The sequence below is a fragment of the Herpailurus yagouaroundi genome, unplaced genomic scaffold (assembly GCF_014898765.1).
Source record: "Herpailurus yagouaroundi ecotype Mexico unplaced genomic scaffold, PumYag 200, whole genome shotgun sequence".
Taxonomy (NCBI): domain Eukaryota; kingdom Metazoa; phylum Chordata; class Mammalia; order Carnivora; family Felidae; genus Herpailurus; species Herpailurus yagouaroundi.
In genome coordinates, this window is record NW_024412431.1 from 3,003,651 (window position 1) to 3,025,969 (window position 22,319).

Genomic DNA, 22,319 nt, shown 5'->3' on the forward strand with positions numbered 1-22,319 from the left:
TGAGAATATAGCAGAGTTGCTTGGATATCAGTCCTTTGCAAGGTGCTGGGAATATGAACCTGGACCCTGCTCTCCTGTGGCTTCCTGGTACCAAGAGGGCCCTGTCCTAGCTGGTGCAGGGAGTGCCGGGAAAGACCTGTGTTTTGAGACAGGACGGTTAAATGGAACCAGGTATGTTAGGGCGGGTGAGCACAGTTTATGCCATGCAGAGGAACACCGTGCACAGAAGTTCAGCTGGGTGGTGAGAGGGGACTTCGGAGAGATGAAGTCAGGTGAGCGAAGCATTCTTGTTGCAAGATGGTAAGTGTGGGGTTGCAAGATGGAGATGTCAGCGGGGGGGCAACCAGTACAAGGCCTTGACAGCCAAGCAGTGGAATTCAGACCTTTATCCTGAGGGCAGTGGGGAACCATGCATGGAAAGATTCTGAGCTGGGAAGAACCCAGGCTCAGTCATGCTTCAGAACAGTCCTTTGTTGGGCAAAGAACAGGTGTGTGGGAGAGGTGAGAATGGAGGTCAGGTAACCAGCAAAGAGGCTTGATTGAATTTTGGGACGTCGGGGCTGAGGTTCAGGGCGGTTTAGGTGATAGAGTCTATTGGACTAGGTGAGGAAAGCCCTCTAGACCCGCAAGGGGTAATGACTGCAAGTTCCAGACGGAGCAGACTGGCCCAGAGAGGGGCATTGCATTGCCTCGGGCCACAGGAAGTCGAGGGTCCCTATTCTGTTACCGTTACTGGGAGACAAACAGAAAAGTCTAAGGTGCCACCATGGAAGTCGTTCTCTGGGGGTCGTACGTCCTGGACCCATGCCCTTCCCAGCATTTCCCAAGAAGCTGGCAGCTAAGCTTAGCCTACTTGGCACCGGGCTGTCGCAGTGAGAATGTCATGGAAAGATAGCCCTCATCCCTGGCTGGATAAACCAGAGAAAACAAACTCTGTCCTCCTAGGACAACCACCAACACCAGGCTCCAAGTAGCCTACTTCAACGACAGAGGTATTCAACCCCCCCTTACTCCTCTTTCCAGAGGCTCTGCATTCCCCACTCTGTGCCCCAAAATCTCACGACTCCTGCTCTTCAGGGTCCCAAGGCTTCAGTAACCACTGTTTGAGGTTTTTGGGGGGTGTGTTTTTATTTTAAGAAGCCTTCACGCCTTCTGCGGAGCCAAAGTTGGGGCTTGAACCCACTAGCCTGAGATCCAGACCTGAGGTGAGATCAAGAGTAGGGCGCTTAACCGACTTGAGCCACCGAGGCGCTCCTCAGTACCAGCTTCTTTTTTTTTTTTTTTTTTTTTCATATTTTTTTTTTTTGGGGAGAGAGAGAGACACAGCGAAAAGGGGGGGGGGGGGGGTGCAGAGAGAGAGGGAGACACAGAATCGGAAACAGGCTCCACGCTCCATCAGCCCAGATCCTGACGCGGGGCTCGAACTCACGGACCGCGAGATCGTGACCTGGCTGAAGTCGGACGCTTAACCGACTGCGCCACCCAGGCGCCCCACCTCAGTACCAGCTTCTTAAGGCCAACTACCTAATTCCCGTTTTTGGAGGCTCCCCTGGGCAGCTGTGGCGATCCCAGGAAAGGGGAAGTTGGATCTGCTGAGAACCCCTGCCAGCCAGGTCTCTCGAACCTGGGCAAGGGGCGCAGAAGCCGGCCCACTCTGGCCCCCGCGAACACGTCCTTTACCAAACCGCCTATTTGCCCTTAGGTCCGCCGGCTGCACACCGCTCGTCCCTCTTATGCCCTAAGACACCGCGCCCTTGTGAGGGAGACCGCAAACTTCCAATTGGATGCTGTTGCAGGCTCGGCCCACGACTACGCCCCAGAGGTGTCTCCCGCCGGGCGCTCACAGCTAGAGGCTGGAAAAAGGACGCTTTCCCAAAGCTCCGCCCTGAGCGCCCGCCGGAGCTTCCCTGGTCTCCCGGCAACGCGCGCGGCGCTGTCCAGCGTTCTGAAGCCGCGCTCCCAGCGCCTCTCAAATAGTGGCGGCCTTCTGGCGCCCCCCAGTCTTCCTTGCTGAGCCGCGCTGAAACCCCGTAAGCAGATGTAAATAAATCTAAGCAGCGCCCACCTCCACACCCCAGTTTACCTCTTGGTAATAGAGCTTGCTTCACTCCACCCTCCGCCGAAAAAGCCCCACCCTCCCATCTACCTCAGAGGAAAGCTAATTGCAAACCAGAGGCCTTGCAGAACCTGGAGCTGTGACCCTCTCACCTTCATCTCCCTCCAGCCACCCTCACTCCCTCCAGCCACACTGACCTCACCGCTGCATTGCAAACAATCCAGACACATCCCCCCACCTCAGGGCCTTTGCCCTCACTGTTCCCACTGCCTGAAATGCTCTGAGGCTTTTTCTTTTCTTCTTCTTCTTCTTCTTCTTCTTCTTCTTCTTCTTCTTCTTCTTCTCCTTCTCCTTCTCCTTCTCCTTCCTTCTCCTCCTTCTTTCTTCTCTTTTTTAGATTTTAAGTAATTTCTACACCCAACGTGGGACTTGAAATCACAACCCCGAGATCAAGAGCACTCTCCACCAACTGAGCCAGCAGGTGCCCCTCATGATCTTTTCATGGCTCCTCCCTCCTCTACTTCAGGCATTAACTCACATGTCACTCAGTGATTCTGGTCCTGACCAGGCTACTTAAAATAGTCACCTCCCCAGGAGCTCCTGGCTGGTTAAGTCAGTAGAACACATGACTTTTGATCTTGGGATCTTGAGTTTGAGCCCCACATTAGGCACAGAGATGACTTATAAAAAAAAAAAAATAGTCACCTCCCAACCCTTTCCTCCTCTTCTCTATTGCCTAGCGCTTATCTCCATCTGAGACACATCTTTTACTTATTTTTCTTGTTTGCATATCCGGGGCATGGATTTTTGTCCCCTAGTTCACTGTTGTGTTGGCCAGCAGTGAAAACAGAGTCTGACACAGAGTGGACACTTCATCATGTTTATTACATGTATATTCATGTGTGTATTTGAGCGCTTAACAGTGTGCTGGCCCCTGTATCCCATCATAATGACCCTCTGTCCCAATTTAAAAAGGAAGAAAGTGATACTCAGAGAGTGGCATCACCTTACCAAAGCCACCTGACTAATGAGTGGGGATGCCTGAATCCCCCCTCCAAGATTCCTGTTTGTAACCTTTTCCCCCCTGCTCTATGCTGCAATCCCTAATACTGCCTTCTCCTTCAGGAAGAGAAGCTGTCTAAGAGGGTGGCTTTACAGAGCTCAGACAAAACTACCATTTCAATTCCTGTTCCTTCATTACTACTCATGTGACCACGAGCAAGTCAGTAAATGTCTCTCCCTCGGTTTCTTCATTCATAAAATGGGAATGATAATGGTACCCACCTCACCGTACTGTGAGAAGTGATGACATTATAGGGCTTACCAGAAAACTGGCACCCATGAGAACCTGCTCCAACGGTGTTGACAGTGTTGGCTCTTAAAAAATCATCATCATCATCATATTATTTGAGGGAACTAAAAAAAAAATAATTAAAGATCAGGAGGATGGCTCTTTCCCTTAGTGGCAGCAGTGCCTCATGCTGCCAGAGTTATCGGCAACTCAATTGCCCGTGCTCTCGCCATCATCAGCCAGACTCAGGAAGAGAACCTCAGGGAATTCTACAAGGGTAAGAAGCACAAGCCCCTGGGTCTGGGGTCCCAGAAGACACATGACATCACACCCGAAGACCAGGAAGCAGCAGAAGGAGCAGCTGTACCCACGGCAGAAGTACGCGGTCAAGACCTGAGCACTGGATTCTCCTGACGAGGGGGCAGGTGGAATTGTGTCAGAAAAACTGTAGGGGAACGGGCACGCCCAGGTACTGCCTGCTGGTGCAGGAGCACATGTCACAAGCCTACGGAGGGCATCTGGTAGGATCTTATACTCTTTGGCCCCGTCATCCGGATGCTGGAAATTCTTCCTGAAATTGTACCCGCTGCCACATGAAATGACTTAAATGCAAGATTATTTGTTGCCGCCTTGTTTGTAGAAGCAGGAGATTACTCATCACTCAAGTGAGAAGAAACAGGAGACTCCATAAGACGTTGGTGGTCGGTCATGATCTCGCGGTATGTGAGTTCGAGCCCCGCGTCGGGCTCTGTGCTGTTAGGGCAGACCCCACTTTGGATCCTCTGTCTCCCTCTCTCTCTGCCCCTCCCCCACTCTTTCTCTCAAAAATAAATAAACATTTAAAAAAGGGGGGGGGCACCTGGGTGGCTCAGTCGGGTAAGCTCCAACTTCGGCTCAGGCCATGATCTCGTGGTTCGTGAGTTCGAGCCTGCATTGAGCTCTGTGCTGACAGCTCAGAGCCTGGAACCTACTTTGGATTCTCTCTCTCTCTGTGTCTCTCTCTGCCCTCCCCCACTTACGCTCTGTGTGTCTCTCTCTCAAGAATAAACATTTTAAAAAGTTAAAAAAAAAAAAAAAAAGAACAAGGAGAATATGTACTGACATGGGATGGCCTCCAGGGTGTAGACGAAAAACAAGGTGCCTCCCCCAAGTGTAACTACCAAGGGTCTCCTTTCATGTAAAAAGGGATAAATATACGCATTTAACTTTATTTTTTAAAATTGCTTATTTATGTTCTTAAGTAGGCACCACACCCAACGCAAGGCTCAAACTCATGACCCCAAGATCAAAAGTCTCATGTTCCAGCAACTGAGCCAGCTAGGCGCCCCACCAGTATTTAACTTTCTATTTGCTTCAGTTTGCAGGAAGAAACACTAAAAGGATACAAGGATTGATAAAGCCTTTTTATGCTTTCTGAAAAAAAATTTTAAGTTTATGTATTTACTTTGAGACAGAGAGAGCGTGAGGAGGGGAGAGGCAGAGAGAGAATCCCAAGCATGCTCCACAGTGTCAGCACAGAGATCATGACCTGAGTTGAAATCGAGTGTCAGATGCTTAACCGACTGAGCCACCTAGGGGCCCTACATTCTGAAATTAAAAAAAAAAATTTTTTTTTAATTTATTTTTGAGAGCGAGAGAGACAGAGCATGAGCGGGAGAGGGGCAGAGAGAGAGGGAGACACAGAATCTGAAGCAGGCCCCAGATCTGAGCTGTCAGCACAGAGCCCGATATGGGGCTCAAACTCATGAAGGGTGAGATCATGACCTGAGCCAAAGTCAGATGCTTAACCGACTGAGCCACCCACAGCAGGGCCATGTATAACAGCAAAAACACAGGGTGCCTGGGTGTCTCAGTCGATTAAGCGTCTGACTCTTGATTTCAACTCAGGTCATGATCTCACTGTTTGAAGTTCGAGCCCCGTGTCAGGCTCTGCACTGACAGCGTGGAGCTTGCTTGGGATTCTCTCTCTGTCTGTCTCTTCCCCTACCCAGCTTGCACACTTTCTCTCTCTCTCACTGTCTCTCAAAATAAATAAACTTAAAAAAAGTGTTGAAGTATTAAAGCTTCTAGAAGATTAAGAAAAAACCCTCCATTAGTATATCTAAGTGAATCAATAAATATAACAGCAACAGTAAGAAAATACATATCTGCTAATATATGCTGATAAATGTGAGTATAGACAAGAACAAATAAATACCAAACGTTACTTAATATTAAGGGGTAAGAACTGTTTTGACAGGGGACAGGAGTGGGAAACGTAGTAATTCACAGTATACATTTTATCCATATTTTTTAAACTATGTGGTTCATATTATCTATTTTATTTAGTTATTAATTATTCTTTTAAAGTAATCTCTACACCCAATCTCTGTCTTGAACCCATGACCCCAAGATCAAGAGTCGCATGCTCTACCAACTAAGCCAGACAGGTGCCTCATTATTATCTATTTTAAAACTTTAAATAAGCTTATTTAATTAAAATTGAATCATGGGGCACCTTGGTGGCTTAGTGGGTTGAACCTCTTGATCTCGGCTCAGGTCATGATCCCAGGGTCAAAGGATCAAGCCCTGCATCGGGCTCCACACTGAGCATGGGGCCTGATAAGATTGTCTCTCTCTCCCTGTGCCCCTCTCCTCTGATCGTGCGCTCTCCCACTCTCTTGCTTTTCAAAATAAATGTAAAAATATATATATTATATATATATATGTATATATATTATATACATATATGTTTGAATCATAAGTAAGGCTTATTACACGCCTCTGTTTTCTAAATTTTTGTTACATTTAATGTGTTTTTGTGTGTGTGTACGTATGTTTTCATTTTTTTATATAATTTTTTTTACTGTGGAAAATATAGAAAATTTACCATTTTAAGCTTTTTTCACATTGGCTAAGAGATTCCCCCCCCCATTTTATTGAGATATAATTGACACATACATTGTATTAGTTTTATTTATTTATTTATTTATTTATTTACTTATTTATTTTAAGTAAACTCTGTGCCAACGTGAGCCTCAAACTCATGACCCTGAGATCCAGAGTCGCTCGTTCTGACTGAGCTAGCCGGGCGCCCCCGTATTCGTTTTAAGTGTACAGAATTTGATGTATGTAATATTTCAAATGTATTTAATATTTAGGGGCGCCTGGTGGTTCAGTAGGTTAAGCATCTAACCGGCTCAAGGTCATGATCTTACGGTTTGTGGGTTTGAGTCCACGTCAGGCTCTGTGCTGACAGCTCAGAGCCTGAGAACCTGCTTTGGATCCTGTGTCTCCCTCTCTCTCTGCCCCTCCCCCCGCTCACACTCTGTCCCCCTCAAGAATAAATAAACATTAAAAATATATTTAATATTTGGGAAATGCAAAGATCCAGAACTATTAAAAGGGAATTTTTTTCTGTGTGTTAGTAGGACGATCTTCCCAGATCCCCTCCCCAGTGAAAACTGGGGGAAAGTATTAAAATAACAACCATTTAAAGTCTCTGGAAGGGGTTCTAAAGACATACAGTAAATGAGGAGTCAACTATTCAAGAAAATCTATGAGAAAAGTCTCTTAAATAGTGAGCGTTTCCAGTATTTGATATCTTCTACCTCCCTGCCTTCTACCAGTTCAGTGAGATGGCAACTCCACTCCATACTGGTGCAACCGGGCACATAGGGTTTGCTCACCCTTAGCCCCCAGCTGGGGGAATCTCTTCTCACCAGGGGCAACACCCCAGCATTTCCTATCCTGCTCTCGGCTGCCTGTGTTAGGCTGTTTGAGGCAAGTGCAGCTCTTCCAAGAGAGGATAACAGAACTTCCAAAATTATGGGCAGACTCCAATGACCAGAGCCAAGAATGTCAAGGACTCTCAAATGGGATAAATGAAAAGAAATCCACACTGAGGGGCGCCTGAGTGGCTTCAGTCAGTTAAGCATCCGGCTTCAGCTCAGGTTATGATCTCACGGTTTGTGAGTTCGAGCCCCGAGGTGGGCTCTGTGCGGACAGTGCAGAACCTGCTTGGGATTCTCTCTCTCCCTCTCTCTCTGCGTCTACCCCACTTGTGCGCTCTCTCTCTCTCAAAATAAAGAAAGAAAGAAAAAAGAAAAAGAAAAAAAGAAATCCCCAAAGAAACCAGAAAGACAGAAACAGGTCACAGGAAAGAGTATTTTGATTGAGATCCTAGTGGGTTTTGTTTGTTTGTTTGTGTTTTTTTTGTTGTTGTTGTTTCAGAATTTTAAACATACCTTTTAATTTGGTACTGGGGCTAAGAGGTAGGCAGAGTGCTAGAGAAGTGTCTGGGATTAGAAGAATATAACAAGGTAGGGTTATGTCAATTGGTTGGGTGAGGGGAGGCAGCTACCTGCTCGAGAGGGGCAGCTTCAAAGTATCCATCCAGGGGCGCCTGGGGGGCTCAGTCGGTGGAGCATCTGACCTCAGCTCAGGCTATGATCTCCAGGTTTGTGAGTTCGAGCCCCACGTCCATCAGGCTCTGTGCTGTGAGCCTGTGAGCGCAGAACCCGCTTTGGATCCTCTGTCTCCCTCTCTCTGCCCCTCCCCCCGCTGTACTCTCCCCAAAATAAATAAATCTTTTTTATTTTTATTTTTTTAAATTTTTATTTATTTTTGAGACAGAGACAGAGCATGAACGGGGGGAGGGTCAGAGAGAGAGGGAGACACAGAATCTAAGCAGGCTCCAGGCTCCGAGCTGTCAGCACAGAGCCCGATGCGGGGCTCGAACTCACAAACTGTGAGATCATGACCTGAGCCGAAGTCAGACGCTTAACCGACTGAGCCACCCAGGCGCCCCTAAATAAATCTTTTTTAAAAACGTGTCCATCCATTATGGCTTCCACCTGTCCCTCTTCATAGTCCAAGACTTGAAACATCCTGCAGCATGCTGCTCCCCGGGTCATCGCTGAAAGCACTCAGCCTGACTGCGGACGGAATACGCACAGGATTCGCTTACTGAAGACCACGGCTGGATCCAGCTCATAGCTTACACCCAACGAGGGCTTGGTCACCTCTGCCACCACCACGTCTGCCTGCTGCAGCCAGGCTACATACCGCTCATGGAGGAGTCTGTCACTCTCACCCCCAGCAGCCTCTTCCCCATGCTTGCCCAGCTTGGTAGCCACCGGGTGCTCCGTGAGTACCTCCCAGAAGGGCCAAAGCTGGGTACGATCTGCTGGTACAGCACCCAGAGCCCAGTCCTTGCCGCTGCAGGGGACACTCACACAGAAGTACAGGGCATGGTGGCCCGGCTGGTCCAGCTCCCTGTGCCTCTGTGTCCCTGAGCTCCCAAACTCCAGCTACCGCCTCCACCCAAGATCCGACTTCTTTTTTTTTATTATTATTATTATTTTTAACGTTTATTTACTTTTGAGACAGAGAGAGACAGAGCATGAACGGGGGAGGGTTAGAGAGGGGGAGACACAGAATCCGAAACAGGCTCCAGGCTCTGAGCTGTCAGCACAGAGCCCGACGCGGGGCTCGAACTCACGGACCGTGAGATCATGACCTGAGCCGAAGTCGGCCGCTTAACCAACTGAGCCACCCAGGCGCCCCCAAGATCTGACTTCTTAACAGTGAGAATGGAAGCTACAAGCTGAGCATGTTCAGCGGGCTAAGAGAAAATAATTGTCAACCTATAATTATATACCCAGTGAAACTATCTTCCAAGAACCTGGGCAGGGCGCTTGGCTGGCTCAGTCATTAGAGCTTACAACTCTTGATCTCAGGGTCCTGAGTTGGAGCCCCCTGTTGGGCATAGAGGTTATTTTTTTAAAGCCCATTTTATTCATTTGGAGAGAGAAAGAGAGAGAGTATCTGTGTGGGGGTGGGGAGAGGCAAGAGAGAATTTCAAGCGGGCTCCGCACCGTCAGCGCAGAGCCCAACGCCGGGCTTACACCCACAATCGTGAGATCATGACCTGCGCTGAAGCCAAGAGTCAGCTGCTTAACCAACTGAGCCGCCCAGGCGCCCCACAGAGTTTACTTTAAATATTAAAAAAACAAAAACAAAAAACCCAAACCTTTAAATCAGTAGCTACAAATATTTCTTCACAGAAAACAGCATAACCAGATGGGGTTACAAGTGAGGTCAATAAAATATCCCAGAAACAGATAATTCCAATCTTGCACAACTTCGTCCAGCACATAGATATTTGAACACCGAACTCAGGCAGATACAGTACAAAAAAGGAAAACTCTAAACCAATATATTTTATAACAGAGCTATGATGCAGGAATTTTAAATAAAATACCCATTAAAATGAATGTAAAATGCCATAACATGTAAAAAAAGATACCATGACCAAGGTGGGCTTATCTCAGGAATAGAACTAAATTTAGTAGTAAATAAAAAAATAAATTTACATCACTGGGCACTTTAAATGAGACGAATAATATGGTCATTTCAGATACTGAAAAAGCATACAATGAACATTTATTTATGATAAAAATCTGTTAGTGAACCAAGAATTGAAAAGACCTTTTTTTTTTTTTCATTTTTAAAATGTTTATTTTTGAGAGAGAGAGAGACACACAGCATGAATGGGGGAGGGGTAGAGAAAGAGAGAGGGAGACAGAATCCCAAGCAGGCTCCAGGCCCTGAACTGTCAGCACAGAGCTTGGCGTGGGGCTCGAACTCCCAAACCATGAGATCGTGACCTGAGCCGAAGCTGGATGCTTAACCGACTGAGCCACCCAGGCGTTCCTGAAAGGACATTTCTTTACTTGGTATGGTGCATCTTCCAAAAACTTACTGTAGCCATCATACATAAGGGTGAAATGTTGAAAGCATTTTCTTTAAAACATCTTCAGGTTTTTGTATGGGGAGTAAAGAACAAAAGCCGTAAGACCAGCGCAAGATGTCTACCGCAATATTCAAAGCAAGTGATGCTAGTGGCTGGGCCGGAGTGAGAGCTATGGAGGGGGTGTAAACCAGTTGATCCTGTATAGATTTTGAAAGCAGAGCAGCCAGAATTGGCTGACAAATCAGATGTAGCGAGTAAGACAGTGAGAGGTCAAGGACCACTCCTAAATTTCTGGTCTGAGTTCCTGGAAGGACTGAGCTGCTATTACTGAGAAGAGAAAGATGGAAGGAGGTAGGCACGGTTGGGGGGACAATCGGGAGCTCTGCTTTAGACATCTGAAGTTTGGGTGCCTACAGACACCCAGTGGAGATATCTAGGAGGCATCTGGGAAGACGAGAGAGGGGTTCAATGAGACAGAACTACACTGAGAATTAAAACTTGGGCACTGTCATTGCACAGATGTTTTAAAAGCACAATATGAGTTACAGGTGACGTGATACAGAATGATGGGGGGGGGTAGCATCATTAAGATTGGGGGAGTCAGGAGCAGTTGATAAAATATGAGCCAGCCATAGGGATACCAGAAAGGGAGAGTATTGCAGACAAAGGCAATGGCAAGTGCAAAGGCCCTGAGGTGGGTCTCAAGGGTGGGCATTTTTCAGATATGGCCTCAGTGAAGATTCTCCACCCTGAAAAGCCCAAGGCTCCTAGGTCAGTCTTGCGCACATCAGCACAATTGAGGCCAGTAGGCCACTGAGAGGCAGGATTCTGGGGCAATGGCGCCCTCTGCTGCCCATAACAGATACAGATATCAGCTCCATTTTCAACAGTAAGTTATTATATATTATATAATTTTTTGTTATTTATCTATTTATTTATTATTTTTTTAATTTTTTTCAACGTTTATTTATTTTTGGTACAGAGAGAGACAGAGCATGAACGGGGGAGGGGCAGAGAGAGAGGGAGACACAGAATCGGAAACAGGCTCCAGGCCCTGAGCCATCATCCCAGAGCCCTACGCAGGGCTCGAACTCCCGGACCGCGAGATCGTGACCTGGCTGAAGTCGGACGCTCAACCGACTGCGCCACCCAGGCGCCCCTATCTATTTATTTTTAATGTTTATTTTTGAGAGAGAGAGAGAGAGACAGAACATGAGAGAGAGAGAGAGACAGAGAGAGAGGGAGACACAGAATCTGAAACAGGCTCCAGGCTCTGAGCTGTCAGCACAGAGCCCGCCGTGGGGCTCAAACCCAGGAACTCCCAAACCATGACCAGCGAAACCATGACGGGAGCAGAAGTCCCACGCTTAACTGACTGAGCCACCCAGGCACCCCATATTTTGTTATTGTTAATGGAACAAGTCTAGTGGTCAATAAATCTATGACTCTCTCATTCCTGTGCGTCATGAAAGGTGGCACTAGGAGGTGTGAATATAAGTAGGTCTACACTGAATCAATGAAAGAAAAATGTGGCTAGCTTCTGGGCCTCAGTCTCCTCTAAATCTAAGATTCCTTCTTTTATTGTATAAACTAATACATACTAAGTACTGTTCTAAGCTCTTGGGATAAATCCGTGGACAACATAGACAAAAGCCTGTGCTAGGCAACTTAAGATCTCTATATATGCATGCTTCTTTCAATCTTTACAATGTTTTATTTTTAATTTATTTTTGAAAGTTTTTATATTTAAGTAATCTCTACACCCAACGTGGGGCTCCAACTTAAAAGCTAGAGATTAAAAAAACCCAAAAACCTAGAGATCAAGAATTGCATGCTCTACTTGGTTAGCCAACCAGGCGCCCCTTTTACAACGTTTTTAATGCTGAAGCAGTGTTATTCGCTGCATTTTATAGGGGAGATTATCGCTTAGAGAGGCTTTGACTGTAGAGCAAGTAAGTGGCCGGGTTGGGATTCGAACCCATTACCATAGTTATTTCTCTGTAACACGCCCCCGCCCCAGAAGCGAACTGAGCACTCCGCGGGGACGAGCGCGCCGGCGTCTGTTGCCATGGTTCCCGGACTCCCTTCCAAAAGGACAGCCCGCGCCGCGCGTCACGTGACTTTGGTCAACATGGCGCCGCCCAGGGTGTTGCAGTGTCCACGTGGTTCCGTTAGCTAAGATGGCGGCAGCTGTTAGCCCGACGTCCGTGGAGTCGGCCCCCCGGATAATGAAGCTGGTGGCCGAGTGCAGCCGATCTAGGGCCCGAGCAGGGGAGCTGCGGCTGCCGCACGGGCCGGTAGCCACTCCCGTGTTCATGCCAGTGGGCACGCAGGCCACTATGAAGGGCATCACGGCCGAGCAGCTGGACGCCCTGGGTTGCCGCATCTGCCTGGGCAACACCTACCATCTGGGCCTGAGGCCGGTGGGTGGGTTCTGCCTTGGTGGGGCGGCGGCAGAGAGTGGGGAGCACGGACACCTCCGAGGCACGGGCACGCCTCTAAGTCAATCGACAAAGGCTTTTTGACGCCCCCGGTGGCCCAGGCCTTGTGCTGGGCGTGAGACAGCGGCGGGGCCCGAGGCTGGCCAGCCCTGTCCTCCAACTCGAGCCGTCAGGGTAGCCCTCGCCTCTAACCTGATCCTTTCTTCCCCTAACCCAGGGCCCCGAGCTGATCCAGAAAGCGCACGGTCTCCACGGCTTCATGAACTGGCCCCACAATCTGCTGACGGTGAGGTGGAGTCGGGGCTGGGATCCCAGGGCACTTCTCAGAGGTGGAGATTCTCCAACTCCACCCCCCTGACGGCCCTGCGGTGGGATTTCCCCCAGGACAGCGGCGGCTTCCAGATGGTGTCTCTGGTGTCCCTGTCCGAGGTGACGGAGGAGGGCGTCCGCTTCCGCTCCCCTTACGACGGCGACGAGTCCCTTCTGAGCCCCGAGAAGTCCGTGGAGATCCAGAACGCCTTAGGTGAGCGAGTCTCGAGCCGCCTCCTCTTCCCCTTCTTCCCCTTCAGCTTCTAGGGGTTGGAGGTGAGGCGGGCCCTTTGCTTACGTGCTGCTTGGCTGTGGGTAAGTCACTCCCGCTGTCTAAGCTTTGGAAGAGCCAACTCAAATGAGGATAGCGCCCGGGAATAATGACGTAATGTTTGTAAATCTCTTAACCCAGTGCCTGGCACGTAGTAGCTTTTATTATTTTTATTGCTGTTATTTCTCTTAAATGGCAAATTAGTCGGGCAAAGATATGTTGAAATAAGGGGGGCAACAAGGGGAGAGTGAGGAAGCTTTAAGTCCCTCCCATCTCCATCAATATCCCTCACTCCTTGATAAGGACAATGAACATTTCTCTTTTAATATGTATTATATGTAATCGCTTTTGGCTAAAATCAAGTGTAACATATATATATATTATACATCATGTAGTTTCTCACTGTAACTCTTCCCCCCCCCCCCCCCCCCCAGCAATTTGCTTCTTGAAGAAGTGGGTTCTTTTCCCCTGTAGTGTTTCACATCGTCTGAATTTTGCGGATCACATCCCCATGGTGTTGTGTGACAGTTTTCTTCTGCCTTCTAGATTTACTGTAGGTGGTAGTTAGATCTAGAGGTTTGAGCCAGATTCACATTCTTGTGTCCTTTGGCAAGAGGGCTTCATGGGGTGTATATTTCCATCCGGGAGCTGGTAATGTCTGCCCGTCTCTCCCGGTGAGCCATCAGGCTCTTTGCCTGGGAGTATCATGCTATTAGGAGTTCCAAAATGGTAATGTTCTTTTCTTCATTTATCAGCTAGATTATTTCTGTAAAGGGAAAGGTGCCTCACCTACTCCTGAGAGACCAAGTAGTTCAATTCATACAGGGAAAGTGGGATTCCTCCTTTTCCTTCTTTTCCGGTTTTCATGAATTGATTACTTCACATCCTCCAGCAGTAATGAACTAATCTTTAGTTTTTTTAGGGTAACCATGAAATCATGGGTTTAAATGTCGTTGATGTGTCTCACTCTGTTGCAGCTGGATCGAGCCCCATTGATTCTTTTTGTGTCTGGCTTATTTCACTGAGCATAATGTCCTCAAGGTTGTAGTATATGTCGGGATTTCCTTCCTTTTTAAGACTGAATAAGGCACTCCCTAAATTGGATTTTCGTAAAAGATTATAATTGTCTTCGTTTTGCTTCCAAGTAGGTATGCCATAAGCGTAAGACAAAAAACCTTTGGTTTTGAGAAGTTCTAGATTTTGGAATTGTGGGAAAGGGACTTTCTGTGAAGGGTTAGACCATGATTTATTTAGCCAGACGTCTGTTGGTGGTCACTGGGGCTCGCATGGTGCTATTGCCTGCCACACCGTGGCGAATCACTTTGTGTACACAACATTTGCTCTTGAAGGGTAAATTTGCAGAAGTGGGATTTATTCTATGTGCCCGGGCAGGATTTTAGCTGCCCAGGGTGAGGCAGGATCAAATGTGCATTTTATTTATTTATTTAATTTTATTTTTATTTTTAAAATTTCTGTTAATGTTTACTTACTTTTGAGAGAGAGAGAGAGAGAGAGAGAGAGAGCATGCGTGGGAACATGATAAGCGGGGGAGGGGCAGAGAGAAAGAGGGAGACACAGAATCCGAAGCAGGCTCCAGACTCTGAGCTGTCAGCACAGAGCCCGATGCGGGGCTCGAACTCACAAACTGGGAGATCATGACTTGAGCCGAAGTTGGACCGAGCCACCCAGGCGCCCCTTGTTTATTTATTTTAAATGCTTATATATTTTTGAGAGAGGGAGAGAGAGACAGAGTGCATGCGCGTGTATACAGGGAGGGGCAGAGAGAGAGAGTGGGACAGAGGATCCAAAGCGGGCTCCATGCTGACAGCAGAGAGCCCCATGCAGGGCTCGAACCCATAAACCGTGAGATCATGACCTGAGCCAGAAGTTAGATGCCCAACTGACTGAGCCACCCAGGCGCCCCAAACGTGTATTTTAAAAAGTTCCCTCTGGCCATTGTATAAACAGCCTGGGGGACTATGTGGGAGTCAGCAAGACCCAAGGAGGGACATCTAGGGTCCAGCTTGTCCCCAGTAGGAAGTGAGGGCTTTCCCAGTGATGTGCTGCTGCTTCTTTTTTTTGAGCAAGTTTTTTTTTTTAAGTTTATTTATTTATTTTGAGAGAGAGAGTAAGGGAGGGGCAGAGAGAGAGGGAAAGAGAGAATCCCAAGCAGGTTCCTCACTGCCACTGCAGAGCCCAATGTGGGGCTTGATCTCAAGAACTATGAGATCATGACCTGAGCTGAAACCAAGAGTCTGATGCTTAACCAGCTGAGCCACCCAGACGTCCCCCAGTGATGGTGCCTCTTTCTCACCCCCCAGGCTCTGACATTATCATGCAACTGGATGATGTGGTCAGCAGCACTGTGACAGGGCCACGCGTGGAGGAGGCCATGTACAGGTGTGTGTGTGTGTGTGTGTGTGTGTGTGTGTGTGTGTGTGTGTGTATGTGTGTGTACCGGGAGGGGATCATAGCCCTGGAGCCTTGTCTCTTTACCCTAGGGCTCATGACTGGGTCCCTCTTCCAGGTCAATCCGCTGGCTGGACCGGTGCATTGCAGCCCATCAGCGGCCAGACAAGCAGAACCTCTTTGCCATCATCCAGGGCGGGCTGGACGAGGATCTCCGGGCCACCTGCCTTGAAGGTAGAGCCACGTGCCGGTAGCCGGTAGATCCAGGGCTTGTCCATCACCGAGGGCCCCACCCCCGGGCCTGGCACGTGATGGCGCTGACGGGGGTTGTTAATGGGCGGAAGGGATAGCTGAAGCAAAGGCACGGAGGCAGACATGGCAGTAGAATGTTTGCAGAATAATGGTGGTTTCAAAAGCTAGCAATTTCATACTGTTCACCAGACACTATGCCACGTGCTGGTCACAGACTGACCCATTTGGTTTTCGTGACCGTCCTGTAAGGTGGGAACTACCAGGTTCCCGTGGTGACAAAAGAGGAAACTGAAGCACAGAGCTGTTAAGTCACTTACCCCAGCCACCCGGCTTGGATGTTGCAGAGGTAGGATTTGGCCCTAGGTCTTGGGCTCTGGAACCTGCAACATTAACCGAGACCCCGTGCTGCTTCCCCCTCAGGGTCAGGAGCGGTGCCTAGGGCATTCTGCTGATAGTGGGGGTACTGGGGAGCCATGGAGGGCCGTTGAGTGAGAGTGTGACAGGAAGCAAGGGGCATCATGGAGAAATTCGGGAAGCAGAAGGCCCGTGAGGAGGTTGGAGTATCTGCCCAAGGGAAGAGTGCCAGTAAGGCCCATGTGAGGTCCGTGGCCGTGGAGACAAAAGGGGGCCAGAGATGGGGACTCAAAGGCAATAAAGTTTCATGGGCAAGGCTCTGGGTCCTGGCGTTTGGCTGGCTGGATCCACACCTCTGATATGCTGCCTCATGTCTGTGCACCCTCGGGCAAGTGGCTCGGCCTCCGTAAAATGGGCACATCCTCCCAGTGTCAAGAGGTCAAAGTGAGGTCAAACGGGAAAGCCTGTTCAAAGCGTTGTGCCTGTGCCTGGCATCAGGATGTTCTGTTGTGAAGACTGTCTTTGTCGTCATCCCTTTTGTCCTCAAACTGCGCCCAGTTCTGTGTCTAGTAAGTCTTTTGAACGGAGACCCCCTCCCCAGTCAGAGATACATTTCTGTGTTTCTTTCTTTTTTTTTTTTAATGTTTATTTGCATATTATGAAAACATTTCTTTTTAATGTTTATTTTTGAGAGAGAGGGAGAGAGAGCACACAAGCGAGGTGGGGAGGGGCAGAGAGAGAGGGAGGCAAGACACAGAATCCGAATGGGCTCCAGGCTCTGAGCTGTCAGCACAGAGCCGGACGTGGGGCTCGAACCCACAAACCGTGAGAGCCCGACCTGAGCCGAAGGCAGACGCTTAACTGACCGAGCCACTCAGGCGTCCTAATTTGCTTATTTTGAGAGAGAAAGAGAAAGAGAGAGAGAGCATGAGTGCGCCGAGCAGCGGAAGATCAGAGAGAGAGAGAGAGAGAGAGAGAGACAGAGACCCACCCAAGCAGGCTCCATGCTGAGCTCGGAGCCCGACGTGGGGAACCGTCCCATGACTGGGAGATCACGACCTGAGCCCATGTAAAGAGTCAGACGCTTAACCAACTGAACCACCCAGGCGGCCCGGAGATACATTTCATGTCACAGCTCAGTATGTGTGGACACAGAAGAAAGCAGAAACCAAGGCTTCATGAACCGTTACCCTAATACGTGAAACACTTTCTGGTATCGTCTGTTCTCTCATTCAAGAAAATCCTACCACTCTGGCCTTGCCCCGTCAAGTTCATTTCTTGGCCACCTGCAGGTCGCCGGGCACCGCCCTGATGGTGCTTCTCATTGTGCTCCGAGGCTTAGCTGCACCAGCACCACCCGGCTTGTCCCCCACCACCGCGTCAGAGTCTGCGGTGAGGTGGGGCCCGGGAGGCCACATTTGAACAACCCGTCCCCAGTGGACTCTGCCGTTCATTCCAGCTTTAAAACCTGACGCTCGGACCGGGTCCGTTTCGTCGACGCCGTGGCCCCCCCTGGTCGAATGATACAACTGGGGCCCAAGGCACGTCTGGGCTTTGAGGCCGCACCTGGGTTCAAGCCCAGCTTCTGCCATGTCTGGTCTGGGGTGGCAAGACCCGAACACCTCAACGGCAGCGTAGAGCTGCAGCCTCTTCTCTGCAATTCTGGAGCCTAACAGCCCACTTCTAAAACACGACTCCACCCAGGAATTTGCAACGAGCTCATTTGGTGGCCAGACCAGACCTATGTGGTCATTCACCCCCGTTGTTGGGAGTCCTCTGTGTGTTTTGTGGCAGAACCCTCAGAGGGTTTGAGGACAGGCCGTCGTCTGGCAGATAAGATGTGCACCGTTCTAAGATCTGGACAATTCTCAGCTTTGAAACACATCTGCCTCCCTCTTAGGTTTCAGCTAAGGGAGCACAGGCTGTGGGCCTCCCCTGAGGACTGAAGGAGGGGATCTCACATGCAGCGGGGACTCGACAAGTGGTAGCTGAGGTCACCAGCAGCCCTCAGACCGACAGACAGACTCTCTCTCTCTCTCTCTCTCTTCCTGAGGGATTGTGGAGGTCCGGGCAGGGTCTGCCCTGGGGTCGCAGAGGAGGAGGCAGACTTTCTTTTGCCTGGTGGCCCCTCACCTTGCCCTGTACCCCCAGAGATGACCAAGAGGGACGTGCCGGGCTTCGCCATCGGGGGCCTGAGTGGGGGCGAGAGCAAGGGCCAGTTCTGGAGGATGGTGGCTCTGAGCACCTCAAGGCTGCCTAAGGACAAGCCACGATACCTGATGGGGGTCGGGTATGTGGAGGAGAGGGGAGAGAGCCCTACCTGTGGGGAGCGGGTTCCTGCCTGGGCCGGTATTGGTGGAATGACACAGCCCTGCCTGTTGGGGGGACTCACGGGGTGGGGACTTGGCTTTCCTCTGGGGGCGGTTCAGAGGGAACGTGGCCCTGTCCCCGGGGAGTCTGAGTGTACGTGTGGGGGGAGCCCTGGGTGTGTGACCAGGGTGTGAGGTTCTCTGCTCCCTCCCCCGTGGCCCTCCCCCCAGCTATGCCACTGATCTGGTGGTCTGCGTGGCTCTCGGATGTGACATGTTCGACTGCGTCTTCCCCACCCGGACGGCGGTGAGGCCCTGGGCAAGGGGCAGATGGGGGCGGACCTGGGGGGTTAAGGTGGGGGTGGGGCCGGTGAGGATGAAGACCTGGTTGACCCACTCCCTGTCCACCCCCCCCCACCCCCCCACAGCGCTTTGGCTCTGCCTTGGTGCCCACCGGGAACCTGCAGCTGAAGAAGAAACAGTATGAGAAAGACTTCCGGCCCATAGACCCCGAGTGTGCCTGTCCCACCTGCCAGAAGTAGGGGAAGAGGGGGGCCCGGGGGCCGGGGGAGGGGGCGGAGGTGTGCAGGACCCTGCATCACTCGGCCCCGACCTCCTGTCCGCAGGCACAGCCGGGCCTTCCTGCACGCACTGCTCCACAGCGACAACACCGCTGCCCTGCACCACCTCACCGTCCACAATATCGCCTACCAGGTGGGCCTGTGACCAGGGCGGGCCAGGCGCAGGGTGGTGGTGGGAGGGTTCCGGGTGCCCCCCTCTCCTTCCCCCTGGGCTGACGCTGGCACCTACCCCCTGCAGCTGCGGCTGATGAGCGCTGTGCGTGCCAGCATCGTGGAGAAGCGCTTCCCTGACTTCGTGCAGGACTTCATGGGCACCATGTATGGGGACCCCACCCTCTGTCCTGCCTGGGCCACCGAAGCCCTGGCCTCTGTAGGAATCACACTGCGTTGATCTGGTTCCGGCGAGGGAGGGAGGGAATGGGAGGTATTGAGGGATTTTTTAAGATTATTATTCTAATTTAGAGTGTATCTGTGCCTTCTCGGGGAGGTGAGCTGTCTAGGACCTCTTCCTCCTCTGAGTGTCATTGTGGCCAACGTCCCCCCGCCCCGCTTCCTGTTGATGATAATAATAAGTAATCATAGCAGCTGCTGATACCTGGGAACCACCTGGCACAGCCCAGCATGTAGCATGTGCCCCAGTGTGGGAGCTGCATCCTTTTTCCTGTGGCTTTGGCCCCCCTAGTCACCCTGAGGGTGGGCACTCTCGTTCCCCGACTTATTACAGGTGAGGAAACAGGCCTAGAGAGGAAGCAGCTTGCCCAAGGTCACCACCGAGGAAGTGGCAGGCTGGCTCCAGAGCTCATGCTTTTAGCCTTGAACATGGCTTAATTTTGCCGTCAGCAAACACAATGATGAAGACAGTAGGTGTGATATAGCAGGGTGCTTACACTGTGCCTGGGACTGTTCTGAACGGTTGTCATGTGTGTATTTGATTCTTGCAACTTTGTGATGCATATATAGCTGCATCCCCCGTTTTACAGATGAGACTGAGGCTCAGAGGAATGAAGGCACTTGGCCATTATCACCTGGCAAATACAGAGGCCCATGATCTAACCTAGAGATGGCCAATTACAGAGCTGGTGCTCTTAGAAGATAAGGGGTTTTAAATTGGAAACGTAAGACTTGTATAGGATCCACTATTCTAATAGCATAAAAATGCAACTACTTTGATTAGTTTGTGTATTCTTCCAGAAATTTTCCACGTGTACATATTTTTTCACGAATGTGGCGTCCTTTACCTGCCGCTCTGTACCTTTTTTTTCCTGTTAGTATATTTGAAATTGTTTACACGTCAGAACATGAAGACTTCCTGTCTTTTTTTACAGCTGTCTCACAGTGTTTATTTAACCGGCTCCCGTGAATGGGTATGTAGGATGTTTACAGGTTTCTGTCACTGCGGTCAAGGCTACCATGCCAAAACCTTGTCGGTTGACTTTTTGCCCATCTCTCTGAGACGGGGCTTTTGGGTCTCCGAGCAGGCAGATACCTTTGGCTGCTCTGCTCGCCTCCTCCCCACTGTTTCTTTATTCCCCTGTTACTGCCTCATCAGCCCACTTTCCTACCTCCATTCCATCTGACTCCTTTTTGGGCTTCTTTGGCCAATCTATGCCCGCCCCCGGCGCGACGCCCGCCCCCGGGGATCAGATCACTTCTTTTCGTAAGATCCTTCCACCTATCCCCGGCTTTTTTCCCACGAGGAACAAGATTTCTAGTTCACAGAACCTCCAACACTGACTAGAAGATATCATTTCATGGGGAGAGGATCTGTTGGGTTTCACTGTGGACTTAAAAAGATCACGATGTGCTCTAGCCAAAGAGGCAGGGGAGCAACGTTGCAGGCAGGCATTAGCCAAACCAAGTCGGGGCGTGAGCGAAAGGTATTCCCGGGAAAGGGCCCAGCATTTGCAAAAGCGTGGAGGTGGAACTTTATACACGAATGAAAGTGGAGCCAACGCTGCAGCGCTACCGCCTCTCTCTAGGAACCACTAACGCCAGATTCTTCAAAACGCATTGAAACGCCGCGCGAGTAGCTGGTTTGCAAGCCCGGGGCCGAGATGCATTCTGGGACTTGTAGTTTTCTCTAGAGGCCGGAAACTCTGAAGCTACGATCATTACCGGGTCCCACCACGAGGTGTCGCTCTTCGGCGAGTACGACGGGCCTTATCCTTTACTCCAGAAGACACTAATGGACCTACTACAACAATCATTAGAACGGGGGATTCTTTGATTGACAGGTTCTCAGTCAAAGTCAGGATTCGCAGGTCAAAGCCCGTCCTCTTTCGCTTTGTTGGCTGGAAGAACGGAGTGATATTTATATAAACCAATGGGAAATTCTTAGGGAACTAGGTGGTGTCAAGTGACAAACCAGTCTATGAATCGATCCCTAACGTCACTGGCCTGCACTGTAGACTGGCGGGTCTTCCTGCCAGTAAGACTGTTGGGTTTTCTTGCCGTTCGGAAACTCCCCGCCCCAGTAGGCCGGGCCAACATTGCCTTTTCCCGAAACACCGCCTCTGGCCTTGACAACTCGCTGCCCGACGCTATTGGCTCTTGCACAAAAACGACAGTTCTTGAGTCCAATGTGTCCACCGCGAGGTCCCCAGGAGGAAGGATCATTCAGCCATAGCCCTATACCTCATTCTCATTGGCTCCTGTTTACGAGTGGCAGCGCGACCGACCAATCGGGGGAAGTGTGAGGGATTTGGGCGCAGCCCCCGGGCCCGGGCGGGAGGTCGCTCGGGTCGGGTGTCGTCTGAGAACCGGATGAGGCGGCGACTGTGAGGCCGAGCCGGGAGCGGGCGTCGCGCCGAGGCCCGGGCGGGCGGGGAGCAACGGCCGCGGACGCCGCGGGGCCGCGTCGTTAAGGGCCGGGGGCAGGCGGGGAGCGCGGGGCGCTCGGGCCGGGGCCGCCGGCGCCATGGGTAACCGCGGGATGGAAGAGCTGATCCCGCTGGTCAACAAGCTGCAGGACGCTTTCAGCTCCATCGGCCAGAGCTGCCACCTGGACCTGCCTCAGATCGCCGTGGTGGGCGGCCAGAGCGCCGGCAAGAGCTCCGTGCTCGAGAACTTCGTAGGCCGGTGAGCGAGCGCGGCGGCGGCGGCGGCGGCGGCGGGCGGGCGGCGGCCTAGGGCGCGGAGGGCGGACCGGGAATGGCGCGCCCTGCGCAGCCGGCGTAACTGCGGCGCTTGCGTGCCCGCGACGGGGACGGGGACAGGGAGGCGGGCTCTGTGGGACGCCCTGGGCGGAGGGCTTCCTGCAGGGGCTGCAGAGCCGGCTCAGACCCTTGGGGGCGTTTCGCCGACGCTGGGG

At 50.8% G+C, this 22,319-nt stretch overlaps 2 protein-coding genes and 1 long non-coding RNA gene across 15 annotated transcripts in view; 2 read left to right on the forward strand and 1 right to left on the reverse strand.

Moving 5' to 3' along the window:
* Positions 1–7,389: 7,389 nt before the first annotated feature.
* LOC121013996 (uncharacterized) lies at positions 7,390–17,337 on the reverse strand. The gene is made up of 3 exons (XR_005783013.1): positions 17,165–17,337; positions 15,071–15,073; positions 7,390–7,400 (listed from the first exon to the last, which is right to left on the reverse strand). It is a non-coding gene; the product is annotated as an uncharacterized LOC121013996 (long non-coding RNA).
* QTRT1 (queuine tRNA-ribosyltransferase catalytic subunit 1) lies at positions 12,222–20,331 on the forward strand. The gene is made up of 10 exons (XM_040449914.1): positions 12,222–12,506; positions 12,742–12,810; positions 12,909–13,047; positions 15,426–15,504; positions 15,632–15,747; positions 18,271–18,409; positions 18,660–18,735; positions 18,857–18,966; positions 19,055–19,142; positions 19,248–20,331. Exons 1-10 carry the CDS (start codon positions 12,264–12,266, stop codon positions 19,398–19,400), a joined length of 1,212 nt encoding a protein of 403 aa, XP_040305848.1. The 5' UTR covers positions 12,222–12,263; the 3' UTR covers positions 19,401–20,331.
* A 1,546-nt stretch (positions 20,332–21,877) lies between these two features.
* DNM2 (dynamin 2) overlaps positions 21,878–22,319 on the forward strand; it is a 90,767-nt gene continuing 90,325 nt past the window's right edge. For 7 of the 13 annotated variants that reach the window (XM_040449911.1, XM_040449899.1, XM_040449902.1 and 4 more), the window contains exon 1: positions 21,879–22,087. In XM_040449911.1, coding sequence (XP_040305845.1) covers positions 21,927–22,087 — 161 coding nt within the window. In that variant the 5' untranslated portion in view covers positions 21,879–21,926. Of the gene's footprint in view, positions 22,088–22,319 lie in introns of all 13 variants that reach the window. The other 6 variants (XM_040449905.1, XM_040449901.1, XM_040449900.1 and 3 more) reach the window with 3 other exon arrangements.

What these genes read in the sequence shown, in the direction of transcription:
- QTRT1 (XM_040449914.1), top strand. Translation starts at nt 12,264, where the DNA reads ATGGCGGCAGCTGTTAGCCCGACGTCCGTGGAGTCGGCCCCCCGGATA. An exon ending in GGAGATCCAGAACGCCTTAG is followed by an intron (nt 13,048 to 15,425) that starts GTGAGCGAGTCT and finishes CTCACCCCCCAG; the next exon opens with GCTCTGACATTATCATGCAA. An exon ending in GTGGAGGAGGCCATGTACAG is followed by an intron (nt 15,505 to 15,631) that starts GTGTGTGTGTGT and finishes TCCCTCTTCCAG; the next exon opens with GTCAATCCGCTGGCTGGACC.